This window comes from Mesoplodon mirus, assembly GCF_964341445.2.
Source record: "Mesoplodon mirus genome assembly, chromosome: 17".
NCBI lineage: Eukaryota > Metazoa > Chordata > Mammalia > Artiodactyla > Ziphiidae > Mesoplodon > Mesoplodon mirus.
The window spans coordinates 77648189-77668812 of record NC_138993.1 but is presented as its reverse complement, the minus strand read 5'-3'; the positions used below and the strand labels follow the sequence as shown (position 1 = coordinate 77668812).

At 52.2% G+C, this 20624-nt stretch overlaps 1 protein-coding gene across 1 annotated transcript in view; it reads right to left on the bottom strand.

The window, feature by feature from the left end:
* Positions 1–20624, bottom strand: part of ATP11A (ATPase phospholipid transporting 11A) — a 120911-nt gene that overhangs the window by 25228 nt on the left and 75059 nt on the right. Inside the window, 12 exon segments of the mRNA XM_082602035.1 lie at positions 604–785; positions 3356–3459; positions 7272–7345; positions 8418–8489; positions 10186–10349; positions 11309–11482; positions 12707–12904; positions 13965–14115; positions 15338–15419; positions 16083–16147; positions 18938–18988; positions 19522–19625. Of these exon segments, the coding sequence (XP_082458161.1) occupies positions 604–785; positions 3356–3459; positions 7272–7345; positions 8418–8489; positions 10186–10349; positions 11309–11482; positions 12707–12904; positions 13965–14115; positions 15338–15419; positions 16083–16147; positions 18938–18988; positions 19522–19625 (1421 nt within the window).

Genomic DNA, 20624 nt, shown 5'->3' with positions numbered 1-20624 from the left:
CCAGCTCCCCCCGGGTGCATCAGCTCCCAGGACGCTTGTGAGGGTCCTCAGCTCTGCAGGCAAGGATCCCTCCGCCCTTAAGAGCCTTCCCTTCTCCCCGGTTCCTCCAAGGACCCAGGAATTTTACCAGCTATTATTGTCAGTTTTTGCAATATTCTACTTCATTATTTTCAATTCCTTCAATGAGTGATGACAAAAACACTGAGAGTGTTAAGATCTAAAATGTTTACACTTGTATTTGGAAAGAACTAGTGACAAATTTAGGAACAGATTAGTTATTTATTCCATTCTAAGGAATAATTGTAACAACATAGCCTTGTAGCTTGACTATTCATAATATGGTGTGAAAATGCTGACCATTTCTGGTTTCTTCTGGGGAAGGGTGACTTTCAGGCCTTTTATCCGTGGAAAGTCAAACATCACAACAGCACAGGCTGACCCCCCCGTGCTATTACCCTAGGCAACCAAGCGGCCTGCCCAGTCCTGACGCGTTCACCGGTGCGGCTGACACCGGCCGTGGGGCTCCTCCCGAAGCGCCCCTGTAGCCCCTGCTGCCCCACTGCAACATTATTATTTCTGAAGACAAGCACAGCGAGCCTTTACCGATCCTCCACGGCCGTCGCACCGAGCAGGATAAGGTCTTTCTCTATTTGCTCATAGGCTTCTGCTAATTTCCTTTCCCGATCTTGAAGCGCCACTTTGGCAGCATGCAGCAGCTTATAGATGCCTTCATATTCTTCTTGGATGAGCCTTTTGTAGGCAACGCACAAGGTCCGAAGCCCCTCCTGCAGGACACAAAGCAGCACTTAACGTGAACTCGAGGGTCACTTTGCTGAATATCACTTCCCAAAGCTTTCCTGACACCCCTCCTTCTCCAGCTAGAGTGACTAACCAGAGAACGAGAAACCAACCCACCCTCAAAGGGCTGGTCATTTGCAACTGAAGCATATCCACCTTAAAACTGAATCTAACAGTATGTCCGAAGGATTATATACATGACCAAGAGGGATTTATCCTGGCGATGATGCAAGGGTGATTCAACATATGAAAACCAATCAATGTAATATATGACATAAATAGAACAAAGGAGAAAAACTCACATGATCATCTCAACAGATGCAAAAAAGCATCTGACAAAACCCGACACCTTTTCATGATAAAACCACTCAGTAAACTAGGATAGAAGGGAACTTCCTCAACCTGATAAAAGCCATATATGAAAACTCATAGCTAGCATCATACTCAACGGGGAAAGATTGAAAACTTTCTCCCTAAGATCAGGAAGAAGACAAGGATGGCTGCCTTTGCCACTTCTATTCAACATGGTACCAGAAATCTTAACCAGAGCAATCAGGCAAGAAAGAAAAAGGTATCAAGTTGGAAAGGAAGAAATAAAGTTATTTCTGTTCTTAGATGATAGGATCTTATATGTAGAAAACTCTAAGGATTCCACCACCGAAAAAAAAAATTGTTGGAACTAAAAGACAAATTCAGTAAAGGTGCAGAATACAAAGTCAACACACAAAGAGCAGTTGCATTTCTATACACTAACTATGAACAATCCAAAAAGGAAATTAAGAAAACAATACCACTTTCAATAGCATCAAAAAGAATAAAATACCCAAGAATGAGTTAAACCATGGAGGTGAAAGATTCATATACTAAAAACTACAATATGTTGCTGAAAGAAATCATAGAAGATCTAAGTAAATGGACAGGCATCCTGTGTCCATAGATTGCGAGACTTAATATCCCACGATGACACCACCACCCAGAGTGATCTACAGGTCCAGAACAACCCCTATCAAACCTCCAACGGCATTCTTGTGGGAATGGGAAAACCCACCCTAAAATTCATGTGGAACCTCAAGCGACGCAGAGTAGACCACAATCTTGTAAAAGAAGAACGAGGCTGGAGGACGGACTCACGTTTCCTGGTTTCAAAACTCACCGGAAAGGGACAAGTAACCAAAACGGTGTGGTCCCAGCATAAAGACAGACACAGACCAATGGAACAGAACTGAGAGCTCAAAAATGAACAGTTGCACACGTGGCCCAATGATTTTTGACAAGGATGCCAAGACCATCCAACAGGGAAAGAACAGTCTTGTTCAACCAATGGTCCTGACACAAGCGGCCATCCATATGTGAAAGAGTGAAGCTGGACCCTTACCTGTCCCCCACACACAAAGTTAACTCTAAATGGATCAAAGACCTGGATATAAGTGCTACATTATAAAACTCTCAGAAAACAGAAAAAAACATAGGGACAAATTATGATCTTGGATTTGACAACAGTTTCTTAAATATGACACTAAAAGCACGGGCCACAACAAAAAAATAAATTGGACTTGATTAAAATTAAAAACTTTTGTGCATCAAAGGATACTATCAGGAGAGTGATAGACAACCTACAGACTGGGAGAAAATATCTGCAGTTCATACATCTGATAAGGTGTTAGTATTCTGAATATATAAAGAACTCCTACAATTCAACAAGAAAAAAAACCTGATTAAAAAATGGGCAAAAAACCTGAATAAGCATTTCTGCAAAGAAGATATACAAATGGTCAATAAGCACATAAAAAGGTGGTCAACATCTTCAGTCATTAGGGAAATGCAAATAAAAACCATAATGAGTTACCACTTCATACCTAACCAGGGTGACTATAGTTAACAAAAATGGAAAATAACAAGTGTTGGCGAGGAGGTGGAGGAACTGAAACCCTCGCGCACTGCTGGTGGGGATGCAAAACGGTGCAGCCTCTGGGGAACAGTCTGGCATTTCCTTAAAAAGTGAAACATATTGGAATTACCAGGTGACCCAGCCATCCCGCTCCTAGGTACATAATCAAAGGAACTCAGACAGATACAAGCGCACCCATGTTCACAGCAGCATTGTTCCCAGTGGCCAAAAGTGGAAACAACCCAAGTGCCCACCAACAGATGACGGATAAACACAGTGTGGCACATAGAGCGCATCCACACGATGGAATATTTTTCAGCCACAAAATGGAACGAAGCTCTGATGATGTAAGACCTCGGATGAGCCTAGAACAGACTGAGCACTCACTTCACAACAAAATGTGAGAAGAAAACCAAACAGGTCACAGGGGAAAGCATTAAGTGCCAATCACTGGAAGTCCTCAGGATAAAGATCTATTTTCTTCAAGACCATCACAATGTGCTTGTCATTCTGGACGCCCTCACCCCCAAACACCAGCGGAGGGCTGCGGAGGGTGGTGCCCACCCAAGGGCACGTGGCCAGGCTTCCCGCGGCGCGCGCACGGGGCACCCAGCAGGAACGTGCCCCCCACGAGGGAGAAGAGGCGTGAGGCCGCCACCCGCATCTCACCACTGCGTTGCGCTCCACTCGGGATCGGATCTGGTCCACTTTGCCCTCTATCACTCGGGGAAATATTGAGGAATCTGCTCCTTTGCAAAACAGATAAATTTCTCCTAGAAAACAAGAAAAGATTTTCATTTAATCACTCTGTGGGGTAGACTAAATTATTTTTCAAATGACGCTTTTATTAAAAACAAAACCAGGGGTACCAGCACTGAGACTGTCGTGGAGATGTCGACTGACCAGTTAACCTGTAAGATCAGGAAAACGTCAAAGCTACAGATCGCCTCACAAAGCCTCATCTTATTCCAACAAGCCCAGAATCTCAGGAAAGTCAGGGACCAGGAACGAAACTGGCTCCTGGGCGGCCGTCCTTCGTCCTGTCACTTCCGCCTGCTCCCTGGCAAGGATGTGAGTGAGGGACGAATGCCCTCGGGACCAGGGAGGAGTACGGACGCAGAGGGCGTGGCCGGCCCCAAACGGGGTAACAAGATGCTGGGACACCGGGCGTGACCAAGAGTGACGAGAAGCATCTGTCGAACGATTCTCCCCACACCTACTGCCCTGGTCACTTCACACATCTCAGTGCTGGGGGTGCACGCTCCTCCCCGCTCGAGGTGAAAGGTTTTCCCTTCCAGACGGGTCAGGAAGCTCTCGGCTCGGACAAAACTGCGGGCGCCCGCGCTGACCCACAGGCTGCTGGCATCGGGGCTCCTCTTTCTCGAGGACTCTTCTGGCCTGCAAACCACGTGGCTCTCTGCTGGGGAAGCACCGAGGGGCTTGTCACAGCAGCTGCAGGGCTGGAGAGGGGGCACTGCCGCTGGGACCGGGTTCTGTTCAGCACTTGTCATCAGACAGAAATCACGAACACCGAGCCCTGGCCTGGGGTGGCTCCCTGGAAACCCAAGACGCTGACGGCCCGCGGGAAGGAAACCTGGGAGCCAAACCCAGGGCACCAGGAGGCGCCGAGAGGAGGGGGCCCAGTGCTGGGGTGGGGGCTGGGGCGCCCAGAACCAGTGGTCCACACGGGGATCCGGACAAGGGCCCGTGAACTCAGGGGCAGCATCAGAGCCCACCGTGGGTGGCTCTGTCCTTGGTCCCAGAAAGAACTATCTTCTGCAAAATACAGAGCGAAACACTTAAAACACGGCCCGGTTCACGCTCACAGAAGTCCTGGAACTAAACCCAGGGCAACGTCAACCTACGGCCAGGAAGGATGGCGTCTGCAGTGTGTGTCTCAGGCATGCGGAGGCGACACGTGGGGCTGAGCTGTGAAAGGAGCAGTAGCACGGCCGCTGCCCCCAGTGGGAATCTGAGCAGTGAGTCCAATCCCCAGGAGAAGCCTGCCCACCCTCAGGCCGTGACCCGAGAGTCCTGGTCACGTGCCCGCCAGTCTGACGGCAGAATCCGTGCCCGGCACCAGCCATGACTTCTAGGCAATGCTTGTACGTACGGCATCAGATATAGGATAAAACAAGTTTTGTGGTCCAGACAATTCTGAGTGGTGATACCTTCTTGAACAGTAATTCTTTTTCTGGAAAAATCACAGATGACTCCACGTAATGGCCTGTGAGGGACTTAAATTGTCTACTGTCTCCATCTGTCATCCCTCTGTACCTGCCGTAGACGTGGGACGTGTTCAGCCTAAAGACTTGGTCAAGCAGAGCCTCTGACGTGAAAACATCTGGAGTGGACGGCAACATTTAACTTGCAAAAGACACGAGCAGAGAGTATTGGGCCCCAGCTGTAGACCTGCTTTTCCAGTTTGTAAACGAATAAGAAGTTAGAACTCCAGAGCAGTGCAAACACACAGGTGAGGTGACTGTGGCCCACGCCAAGCGCCGTGGGACCTGGGTGGCTCCACGGCTGCAGTGGCTTCTCGGGGAGAATCCTCAGAAGCTCAAGGCTGCAGGGCCTCTGGTCTCCGTCCCGTCCACAAGGCTGTAAATCAGTGCCTTTAGGGTCATCTCCGGGGAGGTATTACTACTTAGAGAACAACTTGTTTAGTTAAATATTCAACGTCTCTGAGAATTCACTGCTGCCTTGCGGGGTTCTGATGGCCCAGACTCCCCCTCCAGGAAGGGGTTTCTAGCGGCGCGAGCGCCGAGGATGTAAGTCCTCCGCGTGACCCAGCGGCTGCTCCAGGCCGAGCCACGCTCCTTCTGACGGGAAGTGTCGCTGTTCGTGAAGATTCCACGGTCCACACCTCGGTTCCTGCGCTGTGCGGGGCGGGTCAGGAGAACGTGCAAAGGGGGAGAAGATGGTCTGTGACCAGCTGACGCATTGCTTCCCGAGGCTGTGGCCACGACTGCCGGCTCACGGACTGTCTCAAGCATGATGCACGTTTGTATCGGGGAAAGTCACAAGAGAGAAAGACTGATGGTGGGACCTTGCGTGGCTGAATGCCTTCATCCTGGATGGACCCCAGTGCTGGCCAGCGCGCAGCAGAGGGGGCACCCGCCCCGGGGACTCATCTCCAAACGTGACGGGCCGTGTGCTTCCCGTGTCCTGCTGCGCCTGTGGCCACGTGTTCGGGGCAGCATTTACATAAAGACTTGATGTCCACGGCGCTCACTGGTGCAAGGCTCGTTGGTGGAGCCGCCACGTCTGACAGCCTGCTTCGGAGGCGAGGGAGCCACGCGGATCCGAGCGCCAGCTCCGAGACGCCCAAGTGCTCCAGCTTGAGGAGCGCAGTTCACAGGGCCTGGCTGAAGGATGGGCCTTCAGCAACCCCGCGATGTCCTCAACTGGCTTGGGAGACAAAATAAGGCATTTCCGGTCCCATCGAAGGAGGCTCAAGCAGCCCCGTTAAGGGAACTCAGTTTGTGGAAATGAAATCCGCTCGACCTGAGTGTTAGGACACTGCCGACCTAGAGCTCTCCAGGTCATACTTTAGGCTGAGGCTGTTTAGGTTCAGGGCAGCAGCTTTGTTTGGTTGCTCTCCAGGCAAGCTTCCAAAGAGAAAAACATAGCCTAGTGCGGTCTAGTTTTAAGAAACGAAAAAGAGTAAGACGCCCCATCTCTTGGTAAGATGCCAGGTGACAACACGTTAGTAAACTGAACCCAGCAGCGCTCACCGAACACTCAGCAGTGCTGTGCTGGGCACACTGTCGAGAAAGTGTGGTTCTGCATTCAGGACACCTGCAGCCCCGCAAGGGCAGAAGGAAACCAGGAAGGATTCCTACAGGTGGCTGTGGAGGTGTCCTGGGAGAGCTGCACGTGAGCAAGAGGGCCTCCAGGTGGAAAAGCCCTGCCAGGCGGAGGGCCTCCAGGTGGAAAAGCCCTGCCAGGCGGAGGGCCTCCAGGTGGAAAAGCCCTGCCAGGCGGAGGGCCTCCAGGTGGAAAAGCCCTGCCAGGCGGAGGGCCTCCAGGTGGAAAAGTCCAGACCAGGTTGAGGGCCTCCAGGTGGAAAAGCCCTGCCAGGTAGAGGGCCTCCAGGTGGAAAAGCCCAGGTGGTGTACCCTGGGGGGTGGCCTGGGAAGGAAAGCTGAGAGGCAGCTCAGGGCCTCCATGAGAAGAGCTGGAGGGGCGGCTGCCTGTTTCCATCAAGGACACGAGCCCAGGAGGCCCGGCAGGGACTGCGAGTACACGAGGGCTCCAGAAGGACGTGGTCGCAGACGCCTGGGCGGGGCCTGCAGGTGGGGACCCAGGAGACAGGCTGTGGCGTGCGTAAACTGAGGGGAGTTCAGAGCCCCGGGGATGAGTCACAGGACTTTCCCTCGGGGGAAAAACCAAAGGTGACTAAACCTCAGCCTAAGATGCTTGGGGACAAACGGGGCCTGAGGTTGAGGGGTTAGTGGTGGTTTATCCATGCTTTAAAAAAAGAGAACAGTTAAATCTTTAAAGCTCCTATAGAATTTAGGCATCAGAGTACAACACAGACACACTGTATCATTTAAGAAACCAAAGGGAAAGAAATTTCTACCTGTAGCAGATTTGACAATGACACTCATTCTCCTTCTTACTGAGTCAAAGCTCAAAATTTCCAGCAATTCGAACCTGAAAAAGAGATTGAAATATTGCTTTTACTATCATCCGGCGGCTCCACGTCTCATTACATCGGGGTGACTACTGACCCTTCCCTGCGTGCTTCTCAGTCCCTAAAAGAGCAAGGGGGCTGTCAGCCTAGGTGGCCGTGAGGCTGCGCCGGCCCCGCTGGCCCACAAGCTGGCTCCTGGGGGTCCTGGAGCACCGGGCGGCGGTTATGGCCTCAGGGGCGCTCCCACTCGCCTTTCCAGGTGGAAACCAGAAGCCGGACAGCAATGCCTCTGCCCTCCCAGGGGTGACCCCATGGCGCCCAGAGGCCCCGAGTGCTTGCAGGAGGAACCCCAGATGACCTGGCGGGCCTGGGGCCCAGCAGCCGTTCTGGAGTCGAGGGGCGCACCACCTCCGCAGCCTGGGAGTTTATTTTTCTTAAGAGCAAAAATGTAAAATCCAGCTCTTCTGAGACCATCACCACCTAATCTTACATTCTTTGCCACGTGTGCCATATCCGTAACTGCCCATTGATGTTTATTTAGCAAGGAGAGATGGATGACCCCATCCTCTGAGTCAAAATCAGAACATGCCATTTGTCTCTGGGAGCAGCAGTTTTAGACTAGATGGTCCCTAAGAGTCGATATGGAAAGTGAAACATCCCCCGTCCATCTAGTCCCTCCAAGGCTACGGCTCAGTGTTTCTATAGGACCCCGTGCTCCACGGACTGGGAACCTGCTCTGAGAACACAGAATTCCAGGGCCATTCCCGGGGGAAGGGCTTACATTGGCCCTCTCGTGGGGAGTCAGAGCTCGGCCTTGGGGGTGTCAGAATGTACTAGAAGCTTTGTCAACTCCTGCAGTAAAACTGACAATGTGTGGCTTAACCCCAGCCTGTCTGAAGGCACACCGCCACCCAACTTCTCCTCTAACCGTCCGACTCAACTTCTCCAGGCGTTTCGGTGACATTCTTGGGGTGGTTACGGGGAAGAGGGAAAATCAGTGATGGACGGAGTGCAGAGAACTTGGTCTTTTCTCCAGGAAAGAGCTCTGTAAAGACAGCCCTGTGCTACCATCCCGACCATGCAGGTTCTCACCTCTCAATGTCATTGTCCCTGTTTTGCAGCTCCATGTAATTGTCCTTCAGCCTCAGGTACGTGAAGCCCAATCTGCAGAGGAGAAGACATACCTGGGAGTTAATGTGGACCCTGATGGTCCTCCTTTATAGCATGTTTCCATTTTACACTTTGGGAAAGCTCTCCTTTTGAAAAAGAAATGCTTCCAGAAAAAGAGGCTGTAAACTGCATTGTCAAGTCGGGAAATTATAGCGCTGTCTCAGAACATGCTCCAAGAGCCCAGGGAGTGTCGGCTCACCCAACCGTTTGGCGCACCACACGCCAATTAGCTGCCTTCTTACTGGCGGGTATGGACGGCAGCAGGTCTGAGGATTGGTCCCTGTCTCTACTGATCAGTGGGGCTGCTTAGAGGTTGGTTACCACGTCAGAATTGGAAGGACTCTGGGAGCCCGTCAATCTCCAGGCAGACGCTCCATTTTACTGATGAGGAAACTATAGCCCCGTTCAACCAACGGGCCACGGGGCACTTCATCTGTAACACCCCCTCCTGCACCAGCACGTATGAGGGCTCCGCCCACGCGGGCCCAGGCTGGGATGGGAAAGAGCCACCGGGCCTGGCTTCTGGACTCAAGGAGCTTCCGGGACGTGGAGGTGGAGACATACGCTAACATGGCAACAGCCCTAATCATATTAGGAAGACACTATGGGACCATGGGGACAGGGTCCCGCTGACCTGGCGGGAGCTGGCAGGCTGAAGGAGAGGCTGCTTGGAGGGTGATCTCTATGACTGAATGCGCCTTGATTCCTGAGCACTCGTTTTCCAAGGAGAGAGAAATCTCGATTCAAGAACTCTCACCTACGTATGTGTGAATTTGTACATCGAATAAAGGTCTGTGGTGACACAATGTACATACCCGATGTCACTTTCACATTGCATGGGAAAAACACATAGTTTAGCCAACAACAACAACATGGCTCCAAGTAGAGGAGAGGTGCCTGGCGCCCACTCACTACGGCAGCAAAAGGGGAAGGTGAGCCTGGCCTTTAGCACTTTTTAAATTGAAAGATAGTTGATTTACAATATTGTTGTAGTTTCAGTTGTACAGCACTGTGATTCAGTTCTTTTTGCAGATTATATTCCATTACAAGTTACTATAAAATATTGGGTTAGTTCCCTGTGCTGTACAGTATAAATCCTGCACCTTCAGTATTAAGTCAGCGTCGTAAGCTGTGAGAATGGAAAAACATTTCCCTGATGAAAATTATGCCATGTGTCTGGAAAAAAGTATTTTTCTAAGTGTTTGCTTACAACCCCATGTCACGAGGCAGCAAACACTCCCAATAACAAGATCTCGAAGGAGGTGGAGTTAGCACAATAGGACACATGGGAAGTGAGCAGTGAGAGAACCCCAGCACCCAGTATCACCCTTTCCATGCTGTGTGACTTTGGGGAAGTTGCTTGATATCTCTCTGGGCATCAATTCTCTAGGATGGATGAGGAAGACCTGTCATAAAGGGATTCCAAGACTGTTGGCATCTTTAAAAGCCTGTGACTATTTGGAATGTCCTCTAACTAAGTTACTGCAGAAGTTAGGAGGAAAAACCACCCATCTGAGATAGCAGGAGGGACCCGCGTGCACCACTGTGGGAATCAGGGGGAAGCCCTGGGCACAGAGGCAGTGACCGCCCTCTCAGCAGAACGCTCCAAACACAGGATGCTTCCAGGACGAGCCTGTGGTCGGGGTGGAGAGGTCCCGCACCCCCCTCGCATCCGGGACCAGAGACGCACCTCTGGATGCCTTCGACCAGAGCCACCTCGTCAGGCGAGGACGAGATGTACGCGCAGCGCTTCCCTGAGTCCGGCGACTTCCTGGGCCCGTCCACCTCGTCGTCGTCCTTCACCTGAATGGTGTGGCACAGACAGACGGCCCGGAAAAACAGCTCTTCCCTCTCCTACAAATGCAGCACAAACCCACAACTCTATGGCACACCCGCTCAAAACAAGGAGACCAAACAGAAGACGGTAAATAACAACGCCGGGCCTGCAGCCCTGGGGGTTAGGGAGTCTTAGTTCCACCTCTGGCGGTGGCAGCGGAATCCGGCTGCCTTTCCTCCGCTCTTGCGGTCCAGATGAAGACGGACACGGACCTCAGGGAGGCAGCGGGTTCAAGGCCACAAGAAGAGACGGGCCTGTGATCCCCGGGTTCCCGGAAGCCGTCCCGCACCCTGGGGTGTGACCGAGACTGAGGGGGTCAAGAAGGGCTGGGCTGGCCTCGCGCAGGCCAGGTGGGCAGCTGAGGCAGGTGGGACGCCCCGCAAGGCCACAGACCACCTGATCCTCCCCCGAGGCCGTTTCTGCACCACCAGAGGCACATGCACACCGGCTCTCAAAAGGCCGCTGAAGCAGAGGTGACTCGGGCCACCTCAGTCCCCTGGGGCTCCATGCAGGCTCTGCAGCCACAAAAGCTTCTGGAACGGTCTCCTGGGCGACCGCCACTGAGGGTCACGGCCCTCCTGGGGAGGGTGAGACCTGGAGCCACAGAACCTGTGTGTGTGTGTGTGTGTGTGTGTGTGTGTGTGTGTGTGTGTGTGTGTGTGTGTGTGTGTAGTGTATGTGAACAAGTGTGTGTCTGTGTGTCTGTGTGTGAGCTCATGGTCTGCAGGGCCCTCTACTCTCAGCCCACGGTTTCCCCACCTGGCCACGTGGTGATAGCTGCCCCAGCCCTGATGTGACGGCCAGATGCACCTGCGGACGCCTGTGCAGACGGGGACACTCACAGCTCTTCTCCCCCGAGTCGCCAGAGGGCAGCATCTGTCCTGGACCCCAGGACAGGAGGCGCCCCTGGCCCCTTGCGTGACCCGCCCGTGGACAGGTAGCAGCAGCACGCACGGCCAGGAGCGCGGCCACCTACCCGCCCGCCGGCGCCCGGGGAGGCGTCGATCATGTCGATGGCGGCGGCGGCGGGGAGCACCTGTCCGTTGCAGATGGCGTGCGGCACGTACACGTGGCCCTCCACGCAGCACTCCTTGAACTCCATGTTGTTCTCGGTGAGGGTGCCCGTCTTGTCCGTGAACACGTACTCCACCTGCGGACATGGCTCGGCTGGGAGCTGCTGTCCCTCGAGGGCCCTCGGACCCCCCAAGGCAGCCTCGTCAGAACGGAGATTTCCGAGGCTTTCACCCAACCGTGCTGCCTCCCCGGCTGGACAGTGAGCACGCTGGCCGCCCACGTCCGAAGCTCCGTGCACGCGAGTGTCCGGACACAGCCTGGCTCCGGGGGCCGAGGGGGGACTTTCTACACTTTTCTCCTTCCGTCTCATGGAAAGACAGAGATGCGGTAGGGGTTGGGGGCTTGGTCCTGGATCCGATCTGACCAAAAAATCAAGGGTACGGGTGGGATGAGCTTATCCCATAAGGCCCGGGAGGTCCAAGCCTGCAGCATCGTTTAAGGGTTGGGAGATGACAGAATTCAAACAAGTCAAGGGACAAGAATCTCGGATAGAAAACTGTGGCAAGTGTGAAAACTACAGGGGGTTTAAATCCTGGATCTCGACGAACTGAAGGCAGGTGGGGATCCCGGACCCTGTGGGCACCTCGAGAGCTGTGGGGAACACGGGTCCCCCCCGAGCCCCCGCCGCCGGCTATCAGAGACCTGCGGGCCCGGGAGGGGCGGAGGGTCCCGGCGAGTCCACGCTCTCCCCATCCTGCTGGGCTCCCACCTGCACGTTCTGTCCGCGGGACATGCTGCAGGGCGGGTACCTGTTATGACGCCCACTTTACAGGTCAAGAGCTGCCAATGCAGAGCCCAGGCCGCGAGCCGTCAGCCTGGAGCAGGGCTTCAGGGAGGAGTTCTGAACTCTTTACCCCGCGAGACTGAGACTCAGGTCTCACTCTGACCACCCTGACAATGAGGACCGGGGCCGTGAGGGCCGAGGAGGTGGGCCGGGAGCGCCGAGGGCAGCCCCTGTGAGCAGGCTCACCGCTAACTCTCCCTTGAAACCCAGAATCAGCACCACTTAGAAGGGCCACGGATGAGCTTACGGCAGTGAGTTACTGTGATGAATCTGCATAACTTGTAAACCCCAAAGCACCCCGCACTGTCACATCAAGTTAAAAAGCCACTTTGCCGCCGTCTTTCACTAGGTATAGGTTGTATCTCGATGCATGAGCTGAAATGGAAACGTTCCCATCTGACCCTCCTGATGGTCTGCCTGCGTGACAAGACTCACGTAGCTTCTAGAAACCTGGGGACATAAAAGCGAGGGGCTCAATGGCCGGCCAGGGAGAGAAGACAACGCAGGAGACCTGACCTGTCCTAGCTCTTCGTTTAAGTCCGAGGTGTTGACCAGAGGCCCTTCCCCCGTTTCCTCGTCAAACATTTCTTCGTCCCAGGTGATGAAGTAGGAGCCGAGGAACTTCTGCATCTCCACGGTGACGTACATGGACACGGGGATGATGTAGTTGAAGAGAACCATGAAGGCCAGGAAGTCCGTGAAGGCTCTGAGAAACTGAGAGAAGGCAGTGTGATCCCCACACCGCCCGCCAGCGTCACGACAGCTCCAATCTTAGGGTCAGTCAGGCACAGCTTAACAAGTGCGGTTTTTAAACCAAGTGCTTCAAACCCAAAGGTAAAGACCACTGGGGCAGCGGGGGCCGTCGGCTTTGTCTCCTGCACCCGACTTGAGCGCCGTGGCAGGCCCGGGACAGGAGCTGCCGACATCTGCGCTGCTGGTTGTGGGGGGCGCATGGGGGGTGGATTACGTCACTTGTGAGTCACACTCAGGGATGGCAGGGAGCGGGGGTGGGTCTCCAGCTGAGAGCCCGCAGGACGCTGTATACTGTGAGTATTCCAAGTTTCCCTCAAGAGTCTGATAAACGACCGAATTTAGGGGTCTGTACAAATGGTGTTTCTGTATAGTTTTATCTTTATTTCTGAGCCATTTGTCTCACGGGAGGCCAGACTAAACACAGGAAGGAAGTGGGGGCCAGGTTGGGATCTGCACACGGCCCTGCACTGAGCTGAGTGGATCCCGGTCTGGATTTGCGCACCGCTCAGGTGGACGCAGTAGGCCCAGCCAGAAGACTGTACTGCTTTAAGTAGAGGACATTTCATCAAATTAACACACTGGTTTGGGGGAAAACATTTTTGATGAATATGAACAAAGGAGCCGAAATCCCCCTACGTAAATAGGAAACCAATTCTTATCGTAATTTCCCATCATCGAGATGCTCCTTTCATTCATCTAGTACCTAATTAGGGACCGTGTATCTCACTAATAAGCAGCTACTCAGCCCCTCTTATAGTACAGGTCACCGCGCTGAGTTTTAAGTGTTTAAGGTGTGTCCTTATGAATCTAGGATGGAAGCCGATACCTTTTCAGACTTCACTATTCAAATACCCAAAGAAGGAGGCTCAACCAGTGTCTACAGCTGCGGGGCCGGGGGCGGGGCAGGCAGCGGACGCCTTCACTACCGATGAGCGCGTCTACTACAAAGATTTCATCGACCTAGACCCCATCGGCCTCCCCCCGTTTCCATAGCGACAGCCCGCGGAGCCGCTCTCCATACCGGGTTCCTCTGTCTTTCCGCCTCCGTCTTCTGGTTGTACCACGGCTCATCTCGGAACGGCTCGCTCTGCCACACGTACTTCAGGACGGTATTAATCAGCGCTTTGCTGATTAGGATGCAGAGGTACACGATGAGGAATACATTCATTGATCTGAAACACAAGACAGCGGCGGTGACTTAGTTCCCGTTCCCCGAGGAATCCTGAGCTGTGCGTCGCCTTCCTCACAAACGTCAGCACGAACATGTTGTGAACAGACAGGGACAGCACAACAGGTTTTAAAGGACTCCCCCGACGACCTGTCACGGTAAAAGTGAAAATGCAAGCTCGTCTACATCTGAGTACGCTCCGTGGGCACTGGCGTGTGTTCTGGGGCCACCAGGGAAAGTGCTGAGGGCAGGGAACTGCGATAGACAGGAGGGCACAGCCTTGCTCACAGGGCTTCTGCGTGGTCTAGGACTCTTAATTCAAAGAACACCCAGAAATCAATTTCTTCTACCATGGAGCATCAGCCAGTGAGCTCCAAACTTGGAGATTATCAACACGAAGGAAGCGGGGAGGGAGGGAGGAAGCGAATGCCCTCCGCATAGGAAAAGTGCTGAATCCTTAGCGGGTATCTTAGGAGCTTATGAAGAAGGTTTGATTTTCCAATATCTATTTCTGAAACCAACTTGTCAATGCAGACATCTGGAAACTAAGCATTCTTCTTTAATAAGAAGCAACTGTCCAAGTTCACATCTGATGCAGCCACAGATGGACAGAGACCCAGGACCACATTTCAAGGTCGACTTGCCAGGAGCAGACAGACGATGCCCCAAGAGTCTCCCCACAAATCACCCAGGAGCCCAGAGCTCTTTATTACACAACACGTGGACACTCAGTTGTCACTTCAAGTCAAGGACACACTTTCGCGAGAGGCAAAGAAGGCATCATTCTGGGCCATGTTTTCTTACAAATTCAACTGTGTCCTTGACTTATTATCAGGATTTTACCATTTAATGAAAAGAAGACTGTTCCCTCTGCTAATGTCTTCCTCACTGAACCCGTATCAGAAAAGTGACTGAACTTTCACTTTTTCATGAAATGGTGGGAGGAGATGCTGGGCACCCACAACTGACCTTGACCCAGAACTCCCAGTGTCCACGCGCGGGCGGGAGCCTGCAGACGTGGCTGAGGGTGCGTGGCCATTTATGTCCCCACAAAGTAAGACTGTCAATCTAAGGTCTAAATAACCCGCTTGACTGTCCATCAGATCCCATGAAGGAGTTGCTAGTAAGACTAAGAGGAAAATGGTTCCCCATCTGCGGGGGTTTGTGACAGCGGGAAGCCACGGACGGGTTTTTACATGTTTCGAACCATGGGGCACTAAGCTTACTTTTCGACAGCAGATCGCTTCTGGGATTTCGCCTGATAATTCAGCGCCATCTTGGTTTCCATGCCCGTGTAAATAGCAACACCTATGAAGTACAGAGCAGACGTTAGAACAACACCACAACTGTGTCTTGCTCTACATCATACAGTATGCGCAGCCACGATAAAAATGAAATTTTGGACAAAACGGATCATATTTTAAATTTTTCTAGGCAAGCTAGCTGTTCATCAAAAGTCACACAGGATTCTTTAGACCAAAGGAATGCTTTTCTTTTTCTGCATAAAGAGCAATCCGCACTTTCTTTTTAAGTTCAGATTTTAATGTATTGAGTTTTCCAACAACGGGACACATTTGTATATTTATAAGTTGTTTCAGTTAAAACATAAAAAGTAACCCACCAGACGTGGGAAATACTAGCAAAGAAATACAGCCATTAAAGGAAATTTCTTGCAGAACTACACTCTGTGAATCCTTTCATAGATATAAGTTTACGTTTGAGTCAAAAACTACAGGCACTTAATTTGCAAGCAACACTCTCCGGTGTCACGGCTCTGTGGATTGCGGTTATACATGGCAAATGGTTTTCTTAGTGAGGAAAATTACCGCGGCCATATCCACAGCCCCTCAAAGCACAAAGAGATGCTTTCATGGTACACTTTCATCCGTAGTTAAATCTACGGATTTTAACTGCTTAATGGGTCCTTGGTTTAGAAGCTATTATGAATAATTCACTAATTAAAACATTTACCGAAGATTTTCTCAGTGTTCTTTAGCGTGGCTCCTCTAAGAAGCAAGTTTTCCGATCCTAATGGCCTGCAAAGATAAGGATGACCAGAAACAGGGCAATGGAGAAAGCAGGTCGGCACGACAAGATGGAGAAGCAGCTCACTGGCTCCACACACTTTGTTCTAAGAGGAGACCGTCTCAGTGTAGATCTGCTTGTGCTTGGACTAGGAAAGCTAGCCGGGCCCATGTAAAAGCACGTGCTGTTTCCCTGGGGGGAGGGAAGAACCTGTCTGCTGGGAGATCCCGGGAGAGTCAGCTCCTCCAGGGCCCCGGCCCTGCCCCAGCCCCACTGGGCCGCACCCCAAGGCTTTAAACACGCTCCACTGGCGACAGCGAGGGTGCTGGGGCCCCCACGGGTGCCATGAGCAGCCCCTGGGCACTCGTCAGAAGGGCCACTCGAAGGACCAACCCGGAAACCCGCTCCTAACAGGCTTCACGTCTGAGGCCCGAGGCACTGGGGACACCAAGTGGTGCCTGCGCCTCACTCAGCTGTTTCTACCGCCCCCTCGGGGGTTCCACGTACACAACACAGTTGTGCTTTCAGGGAAGGGGGCTATGAGGCCCTGCGTGGCATCTACAAGCACTGCAGCCAAGCCCCAAAGGCCCCTGAATGCTGGTGGCCTGGAAGTCTGGGGCGAGCCAGGGACTGCTGCTCCAGGGGCCAACGCAGCGACCGGGGAATTTAGAAACCATTCGTGTAAGAACAAGCACTCTGGACCCAACAGTGAGCAGCAGACAGACGCTCTGCCTGCAGGGGCTCGTGGTCCAGCTGTCCCCTTTGTTGACAGAGTAATAATTTCTTCTCGTTTCCCAAGAGAAGAAGGGAAATAAGCAGAATTCAGATTCACTGATTTTGCCATTTACAATATTCTCCTGATTTTCTTCGGAGGGTAAAGGGAGAGATTTGCTAGAGCTTGCTTTTCACTTTGTCGGCATTTAATTTCCCTTTACCATGGAAGGCTGAGAATCCACTGAACGTGCTAAGCTTAAATGCGTTCAGTATACTTAGCTGAACCAGCTCAGGGCCACATCAGGCTGAAGATGAGAAAGGGGGGCTGCCCAGCGGGGTGCACTGGCAGGCCCCCCCCGACCCGACGGGCCTACCCAGCGCTGTCCCATGGCCTCAGGGTGTGTCCCCCAGCCTCACAGCCACGCGGGACAGGTGCCCGGCTGCACACGTGCTGTCTGCTTGTGTTACATACTGTCAGCCTGTTAGCAAACACTTATGACAGCTCCTGTCCAAGGTGTTTATGGAAATAAACGGCCCTTTTATACAGTGTCTCTGGGGAGTCTAAAAATAATTTACTTCAAGAAGTACTTCACTTCTAGTTTGGACAGGAGGATGAGGAAATATCACTCCCAAAAGACCGAGAGCTTAGATATATAACCCATAACTGTCCACACCACGAGTTTATAAACATCTCTAAATACCCAAATAGTACAAGTCTGCTGAATCATATAGACACTTCAAAAGCTAAACTAGAACTAGTATCAAAATACAAAATATATTGGTAATTATCTTCCCAAAGGGCTCAGCCTTCAACTTTGTCCAAATATCAAACAAGGAAAGCCTGCAGGGCTCACTTTTCTAGCCTCACTAGCTGGCAATATGGATCCGTCTAAATATATTCACTCTTGTCCAAATATATTCACTCTTGTTTAAACTCAAATTAATCCTCGCAAGACACAGAAATCCACATTACTTCTCCAAAGTAACTAGGCATTTACCTTTAGAACAATAGGTATTTAAGAAAGATCAAGGCAACGCCTCCATAGATTCTGGAAAGCAACTGCTAACCTGCTGATGAAGAATGGTGATCAAAACATGCTAAAAGGGGTGCCAACTGTTTCCTTAAAACAAGTAATTTCTGGAGCCTTTCAAGGACATAAACCCCATGATGATTTATTTTGCAGTAATTTCCCACTGTGTTTTTTTTTCCTACTTCTGGCCCAGTATTTTCTTTAATACACAAGGTAATGCCAGGACACAGACAATCTGGTGACTGCTTAACTTGGAGGAAAAATAATTTCTCTAACTAGTGGGATTTGTGAAGAAGGAGAGCGATGTCAAAACCTACTGGAAGTCAAGTTCCCTCAGTGTAGACCTGAGGCCACGTGCAGAGACAACGTCCAAGGCCCGGAAGCGAGGCAGTGCAGGCCACAGCTGCAGTGAGCAGGGCTGGCTCCGTCTGGGCACCACGACCTCAGGGCCGAGTCAGCTCTCTGCCGCCAGCGGTCCGGGGCGAGGCCACTGAGGAAGCAGCTGTGGACACCCACCTGTGACCGCACTGGCCACTGCCCATCCCCTGAAGCAGATTTCCCCGTCCCCGGGGGACGTGAGCCTGGGCAAGCCCTTGGGAGACACATCCCCCAATGTCTAAGACTGAGGCTGTGTCCCAGTGATGAGTCTGGGCAGATTCATGCAGCCCAATAACGTGGCCCCCAAGTCAGAAACCTTTCCACCGCCTAGCTGAAGACTCACGGTCTGTTCAGTTATGAAAAGTGTTTCTATTGGGGAAACGCGCCTTCCCCTTTGCCTGCTGGACCAGCTCCCACCCTTCCCGGCTGTGAGAAGACCCTCGGCAGAGTCATGGGAGAACATGCTCCCCGGGGGCGTTCGTCTGTTAACGCATCCAGACGTGAACACAAGAGAAGCCAGCAAGTGGAGTGGAACCCGGACCTCTGGTCACGCAGAATTCCCCCCTCAAACCCAGCAGGACAGCAACGATGAAAAACTCTCATCAGGAAAAGAATCCACTTTTAATTGAACGATAGAGATGAAATCACCCAGTGCTTAGAAGAAGCAGGAATCCTCACCTCACCACGGGGTCATTCAGATCGCTGTAAACATTTATGCGGCCGACGAACCTGGGGACAGGAGAGTCAGGTCACTGCCAGGGCAGCGGGGGACTGGGGAGGGGGCAGGACCCCAGACCCCGGCTCTGGGGAAGCCCCCTCCTCACCACTGACCCGTTTCTAAGAAGGACTGGGATCCTGTACTAGAAACACAGGGGTGTGAGGCTAAACCACTCCTCCCCGCCTCCTCCCCACCTCCTCCCCCCTCCTCCCCCCCTCCTCCCCCTCTCCTCCCCACCTCCTCCCACTTTTTAATTGTTCTATTTAGCTCAGGACTTAAATGATTTCCCTTAGAGTCACTTCCTCAAAATACAGAAAATTCATTTTTCTTTGACAAATTTAATTCCATTAAGCCTTTTCAAATATTTGTATTAAGATTTATGGATTGGAATGTTGCTGGACTATGAAAATACAGAAGTAATGTATTTTTGACCAGGTCCTAATTTTTCAGCAGTGATTTACAATCTCATTCCAAACCACCACGCGGTTGGGCCGTGTGGCACGGACAGTAGGGAGGACGCCCGGGGAGGAGGAGGCCGGCTCACCTGTAGAGGTCGGGCTGGGGCTGCTCACACTCGATGGTGGCGTGGAGAGAGTCTATATCTTCCTCCGTGTGAAACCCCTTTGTGTCTTGAACTGCATAATGGGTCTGCAGATTGACAAGAAATGGGAAGTCACAGCCAAAATGATCAAGACAAACCCAGCAGCGGGGGCCTCCCGTCCTTGGGCAGCACCAATGTTTAATTTTTTAGGCATAGAAATAAGCCTGGTTACAAAGCCTGGTTACCATACGAGACAGGGTGTATAATAAAGAGTTTGCAGATGTAACAAGGTTACAGAACTGTAGGTACCACCGGGATGCCTGTACCTATTAGGTGCCAGGAAATTCTTCCATTCTTAGCCAGGGTCCTCACCTAACAGAATTCTTCTTCAAAACTGGACACTTGGATTCATCTGTCAGAGTGGTGGCTCTGAATGAGGAAACAAATTTGGGACCTAAACTATTCTTTTTTGTTTATATGGTTCACAGACAGCTGTCGCAGGCATGGTAAGCTGCCCTCACCTGTCACTGTCCGGGGAGCACAGCTTTCTGCACGGATCCTCACCTGGCCTTGACCCCAGGGCTCCTCAAACTAAGGGGGCCACGGACCCCAGGCCCCGCCCCCAGAGCTTCTGAGGCCGTGAGTCTGGGGTGGTGCCCGAGAACCGCATTTCTAACCTGATCCCTGGCGATGCTGGTACTGGGGTCTGGGACCCCATTTTGAGAAGATGGGCCCCAGGGAGCGTGGATGGGTGGGCCAGCCTTGGGAAGAGAGAGGAAGGAGGGACGGGGGAGGGGATGCAGTCTCCTCCGTGTCTCCCATGAGTAAGTGTCGGGCAAAGCGTGAAAGGATTCAGAGCAACAGGGGGTGTGATCACAGCATCCCTGCAACGTTGTGGAGGCACTTGTGCATCCGGCACTTTGGGACATTTCCTAATTATAGCCTCACAAGAGCCCCTGGAACACAGGTTTGCCCCCATCCTACAGATGTGAAAACTGTAGGCGTGACCTCTGCTTTTAAGGAAAGGGTTCAGGTGACTCCGGCCCCGCCAAGCACAAACACAGAGACGTGGGCCACGTCTGGACCAGGGTGACTGCCGTGAAACC